At 62.2% G+C, this 6,195-nt stretch overlaps 1 protein-coding gene across 1 annotated transcript; it reads right to left on the bottom strand.

Annotated features, from left to right (window-relative positions):
• Positions 1–2: 2 nt before the first annotated feature.
• Positions 3–5,547, bottom strand: CSF3R (colony stimulating factor 3 receptor; the record flags this gene model as incomplete). The annotated part of the gene is made up of 15 exons (XM_010723434.3): positions 5,038–5,547; positions 4,397–4,492; positions 3,941–4,258; positions 3,697–3,820; positions 3,443–3,612; positions 2,873–3,027; positions 2,498–2,651; positions 2,340–2,416; positions 2,041–2,254; positions 1,738–1,926; positions 1,405–1,506; positions 1,116–1,262; positions 784–924; positions 576–666; positions 3–441 (listed from the first exon to the last, which is right to left on the bottom strand). Coding segments are annotated over exons 2-15 (2,391 nt in total), but the record flags the coding sequence as incomplete, so codon positions are not given.
• Positions 5,548–6,195: the final 648 nt, after the last annotated feature.

Genomic DNA, 6,195 nt, shown 5'->3' with positions numbered 1-6,195 from the left:
CCCCGGGCGCAGCTCTGTGCGGCCCCGCGGAACCAGAGGTTCTCGTAGGATTCGGGGCTGGGATCCGAGAGCAGAGGCTGCGTGGAGCTGGAACGCAGGTAGAAGCACGGGGCGACGCGCTGCGGGCCCCGGGAGCTGCCGCCCACCACCTGCACGTACTGCACGGGCTCTGCCCCCGGCCCCGCGTTGGCCTGAAGCGTGCCGGGCCCGTGCTGCTGCATGTAGGGCTGTGGCGGGGCAGGGGGCTCGGCTGGGGGCTCCTTGCCCCACGTGGAGGCCTGCTTCCCCGCTGCCTTGTCAAGCACTGTGACGGTGGAGATGGTTGCCAAGCCGGGCTCCTTCACACCGGGGGCCTGCAAGGGCTCCTGCTCTGCCGGCACCCACGTGCCCAGGCTGCTGTTGGCTGGGTCGGGGACACTGGGCCAGAACTGCTGCTTCACCCTGGGGGTGACAGAAAGGGGTGAGGGGAACCTTGGGAAGGAACCTTCCTCCAGCCCTGCTAGGGCTGTGGCTGGGGCTGCCCAGCACAGGGCAGAGGTGGGTCCCAGCCTCGCAGTGCAATTCTCAGTGTTCACCTCCCGTTCTTCTGGAAGCAGATCAACAGGATGATGAGCAGGACGAAGACTAGCACCAGGGTCAAGAAGAGGAACTGGATTTCGATGTCATCTGGAAAGCAGGCGGGGGACAGGGTCACAGCAAGAAGTGTGGAAGTGTCTCTTGTAGATGTGGGGACAGTGGTGGCACCTCTGCCACATAGTCCCATCCCCACCAGTATGGCCTCACCTAGCATGGTGGTCACCAGCGTCAGGCTGGTGCCATTGGTGCTTCCACCAGCTGTAGAGGCCATGATGTGCACTTTGTAGAGAGTAGATGGCTTCAGGCCCCGGATGGTGAAGGAGCTGAGGGAGGAATTAACAACAGCACCTGGAGAGACATGGGGGCTGGTGGGAAGGCTGGGGTGGCTCTGCTGCTCAGCCACAGTCAGGGGCACCTCCCCCCAGGCTGCCTAGAGCCCCAACAGGAAGGCCTCAGGCACTTCCAGGTCTGGCTGGGGCAGGGGCTGCTGGCATCCCCCACAGCAACGAGGTGGGGCATGGAGCAAGGCCAGGACTCACTGGAAACCTCTGCAGTGCTGTTTGCCCAGAAGACAGTGTAGTGGGTGATAAAGCCATTCCGCAGTTCCACGGCCACCGGCTCCCAGCTGAGCTCAGCCTGGGACTTGCCAATGCTTTTCAGGTGGAGTTTTGGGGCGTGGGATGGTGCTGAAATGGAGCAAAACATGAGACTGGGCACGGTACAGAGCTGGGCTGAGCCCTTCTGCACAGCCCCTAAATTATGGGCACGTGCATGCAAGGGTGGGGTTGGTGAGCCCTCTGGGACCAAAAGAACTAGAAGGACACACACCCTTCTGCTTTGAGTAGGCTGCTACATGAGCAGGTGTCCCAACGGCATCCTTGTAGAGGGGGTACACCGAGATGTTGTACTGCTGGAAGGGCTCAATGCTGTCTGCAACAGAGAGCAGAGGCGGGCAGCAGGTCTGGGGGCTCTGACTGCTGAGAGCCCCACATCACCATCCTGGCTGCTCTATGCTGTGACCAGCGACAGGATCCACAGCAAAAAGGGAATGTGAGGAGCGGGCTCAGTGCAGGCTTTGCGCCACGAGCCCTGGATGCAGGCACAAGAAAGCCCTGCAGAGCCCATTGGGAGGGCTGGGACCCCCAGCAGCCCCCAGCTTACCCTGGATGAGGGTGGCAGTGGTGGTCCCATTGAGCTCCAGCTGCCAGCACGCACTGCAGTGACTGGGCTCTGAGGACACCTGCTGCCACTCCAGCACGTAGGCAACTGGTGGGACCAGTGCTGCCTCCCAGTGTACCCACAGGCTGTGTTCCCCCCCGGGTACAGCTCGGAGCCCAGCCAGGGGCTGACCTGTGAGGGAATAAGCAGCCAGGGTGAGGACAGAGGACAGCATCCCGGCTCTGCTCCCACAGCCATGGCTGTGCCATAGCTCTGCACCTTGTGGGGAGGTTGGTACCACTTCACCTTTCCTCTCCAGTAGGACAACCTCAGTCGCTGATGACTCGCCAGCAGCATTGTAGGCTGAGAGATAGACCCTCCCCGTCCTCTCTGGCACGGTGAAATCGCACTGGGTGTCAGTGGTGTTGCAGACAGTTTGTGGCTCCCTGCCTCTCCTCCTGGACCCCAGGGCTACCCGGTACCCCAGCACACACCCATTCGCCTCCTGCCGCCGTGGGGCCTGAACACAGGGCACAGAGCGTGCCAGCGATGCTCAGTGCCACAGTGATGCTGTGCCATGCCCAGCTCTGCCTGCCTGCACTCACCTTCCACCGCAGCTGCACCTTCATCCCGCCCGCAGCTGGCTGGGTGCTCCACCATGCGTCCAGCTTCCCTTCGGGGGCTGCGTGGGGGACAAGGGATATGAGGGGACCATGGCCATGCTACCCAGAGGTGGGCAGGATTCCTGGTGCCCCCCACATACCTTTCTCGTGGGTTGTGTAGTTCCTGCCCACGCTCCACTCACTCCAGTAGCCTCGTGCTGAGTCCCGCCGGCACCGCATCTGGAAGTGGTACAGCATCCCAAAGAGAAACTTGCAGTGCTGCACACTGCCTGCATGGCCTGGGATGCCTGTGACCTGGGAGGAACCAGAGAGGGGTTGGTGCAGGGTGATGGAGCACCAAAGGGGACACTGCCATCCCCACAACCATCCCCTTTGAGTCACCTCATGCGTCCCGCTGTCAACTTTCCCCACCAGGGCACAAAAAATGCCCCATAGCACAGCCCCAAGGTACAGGAATCAGGGCAGGGAACCTGGAGCAGAGGTAGGGGACTGGCTCTGCCCTCGTCAACACTCACCACATCCCAGGAGGGATCCTCAGCAGCACGGTAGCGCAGCTCACAGTACAGCTCCATGTGTGCATTGCGTGGGGCCATGGCCCAGGTCAAGGTGACACAGTCGGTCTGGGGAGGCACGGAGTGGATGCTCTGCAGGGTGGGGGGGTCCAGCTTGGCTGCGAGGAGAGCCACGGGACACGGGTGCATGGGAGGGACAGGAGTTGGAGTGCAACGAGGTGCAGGGGTGCAGAGCTGCTCTGAGGCAGCCTATTCCCAGCACAGCCTCATGCTGCTCGGGAAGGTTCTTCCAATAAATAGTTGATGGGAGCTGGATATATTATTCATAGACCTCCTGAATAAATGGGTAATCAATTGCTGGAGAGAGTTGTGGAGTGCAGCAGGTCAACTGCTGGCTCATAACCCGCCGGCACGCACTGTGCGGCTCTGCAGCGTGCCCATGGCACCTATTCATCTCCTGAAGCCATTCATCATGGCAAAATATGACCTGCGAGCCCGGCATGCTTTAATGGCTCTCTAATGTCCTTCTCTCACCGCTAATTAGCTTCCCCATCCCTGATCTCTGTCACTCACCCACATCCATGGGGTCAATGCGGAGCCGCTCTGACTCGGCTGTGCCCAGCGCATTGGTGGCTGTCACCCAGAACTCCATGGGGCGGTACAGCTGCAGCAGCCGCCGCGGCACCGTGCACTGACTGTGTCCATTTTGTGGGGTGCAGCCCGTCACCGCTGGGGATCTGCTCCTGCAGTGAGGATGGGGTCGGCTTGGGCCCATACTAAGCCCATATGAGGATGGTTTTTGGAGAGATGGCTGGGATGTGGCTTACGTGGCACACTTGAGCATGACGTTGGTGGGAAGGTGGCCGTCAGCTCCCTGCTGCCAGCGGCACGTCAGCCCATAGTCACCGAGGTCCAGCAGGCAGCTGAGGTTGGAGGGCTTGCCAGGGGGGTCTGGGGAGAGCAGCCAGGAGAGGAGGTGGGCAACACGGCCTAGATGTGACGGCCCCAAAGCAGCCCCGCAGGCAGCATCGCTGCAGGGCAGATGGGCATGCTGCACGGCCATGCACTTACAGCCTGCTCGGATCTCAGCCATGCCGACCCGCTGCTTGGTGCCGTTCCACTCCACGCAGCACCACAGCTTGGCCTGCGGGCGGTTGAGCTGCGGCACGCTCAGCTCAGACACTTCAGTGCCCCCCACACCACGGCGCTGCCTCCCGGCCATCGGCTCGCTGTCCAGCAGCCAGGAGATGTGTGGCTGTCCATCCTCCAGCCCCCGGCACCGCTCCCGGCGGATGGTACATGATGCAGTGATGGCTGAGCCCATTGGCACCACCGGAGTGCCCACAGCCACTGAGGCACAGTCCAGCTCTGTTCCACTCTGCTGGGTCCCTGCAGGAGGGGAAACGTGTCAGCCCCACAGTGTGCAGGATGGATGGGCCTCTTTCCTGCACGGGGCCCCACGGGAGGGGAAGAGACGAGCGTTGGGCAGAGCTGCACAGCCCCATCCTGGGACGGATCCCCACTCACCACTCGGGCCGAGGAGCAGCAGTAGGAAGAGCCACAGCAGCAGGGGGGTCCCAGCACCGCGCCTGGCCATGCTCTGCTCCGTGCTTCGGGCATCACCTGGAGTGGGGGGCAGTGAGCAGGAATGGGGCTCAGGGTCAGGGCTTGGCCAGGTGTTGGTGGAGGAGAACCAGCTCCCCCACTGCACACTGTGCTCGCTGGCACCGCACCGCCCAGTTCTGCGGCACGAGAGCCCTGTGCCCCGCTGCGCCGCGGCTGATCGTATTGCAGGGATCGTTGGCTGCTGCTGGAGAGATCTGTGGTTAGACCGAGGAGGGAGCTGAGGTTGTGCGGCAGAGATAAGCTGGTAGAAGGAAACAGATGAATGAGGGCACTGCAGCAGGGCCAGCAGCTCTGCAGGGCCTGAAGGTGCTGCCAGTGTTTCTCTGCATCCACGGCTGGTCCCGCTGCCAGCTCTCCCCTTCTCCTCACACCATCCAAGCACATCCTCCTGGTGCCAGGCTCCTGCACTGTGCTGGCACCTGGCACTCAGCACCCAGCACAGGGGGAGAACATCATCCGCCCCATATGGCACCCACACACCCCAGCACTCAGAGACAGCAGAGCCATATGCAGACAAGGTGCACCCCGTGCCCAATCCCTACCTCTGCTCCGCACCTTCTGTGTCCCACGTTGTCACTGCCCGCTCCCGGTGCTGCTCTCCATCTCCCGATGGTTTTCTGTGCGCTGCCCGCTCTCCAGCATGCTGCTCTCGCCGTTAGTTCCTCAAAACCAGTGCCGTTAATTGCTGCTCTCTGAAGGAGGTGATTGCAAAACACTTCCCTGCAGGCTGGGCTGCCTCGCGCCGCAGGAAGGAGAGTGGCACGCACGCATCCCGGGGGGAGCAGCACCCAGCCCCATTCATCTGCCCCACTACAGGACGGAGCCCCACCAGTGGGACTGCGCTGAGGGTCACAGCAAAGGGACACGGCAAGGGGACATGGGGATGTGATGTGGGGACATGGCAATACAGCAGGATGACATAGGGACACAGTGGAGGGACATGGCGTGGGGACATGGCGTGAGGACGTGGGTTGCCCTCCCCATGCTGCCCACAGGCCTGGTGCTTAGGCCAGGGTTGTCAGCAGTTCCTGGCCCTGGGCAATGCCCCACTGCAGGGCAATGCCAGCACTGCTCAGTGCTGTCTCTTCCCCGGGGAAATCCACGTCCCACGGGTCAACAAAGCATTGCCCAACCCGCCACCCACACCCACACCCTTCGCAACGGTGCCGGTTGTGCAAACTGTTTACTATGGGACCCGCAGCACATGCTGTGTTTGGTGCTCACGCAACCCCATCTGCAACCAACAGTAGGGACGGGGCTGCAAGGACAGGGCTGTGGGAATGAGGTCTCCACGGTGCTGTTCCCCAAAAGACTGTGGAGCTCTGGGTACAGGACATGAGCCCCCAGCATTGCCCATGTCTCCCAGCATCGCTCACAATGGGGCTGGGACTTCTCGCAGCATCCCTTCCCTCAGCCCCAGCCCCATACTCCCCATCCCACCGCACTGACACCTTCCTGCTGCAGGTCCTGCTCACAGCTCTGCCTTCCAGGCAGGACCGTGGCCCCAGAGCTCACACATCCAGGGAGAAACCCAGCTGGGTGCCCCCCTGGGGCCAGGCCTTGGGGGTGTTGGGGTCCCACGGGTGCTGTGCCCCACTGGGGCCATTTCCCACAGCTGCCCTTGCGACACTTTGCCCAAGTGTAGCAACCCCCGGTTCCAGCACGGAGCTGAGCTCTGCACAGGATGTTTACAGCTGGGA

This window comes from Meleagris gallopavo, chromosome 25 (genome assembly GCF_000146605.3).
Source record: "Meleagris gallopavo isolate NT-WF06-2002-E0010 breed Aviagen turkey brand Nicholas breeding stock chromosome 25, Turkey_5.1, whole genome shotgun sequence".
In the NCBI taxonomy this organism is placed as follows: Eukaryota; Metazoa; Chordata; class Aves; order Galliformes; family Phasianidae; genus Meleagris; species Meleagris gallopavo.
The sequence above is the reverse complement of the archived record's forward strand: the minus strand, read 5'-3'. Positions and strand labels throughout refer to the sequence as shown.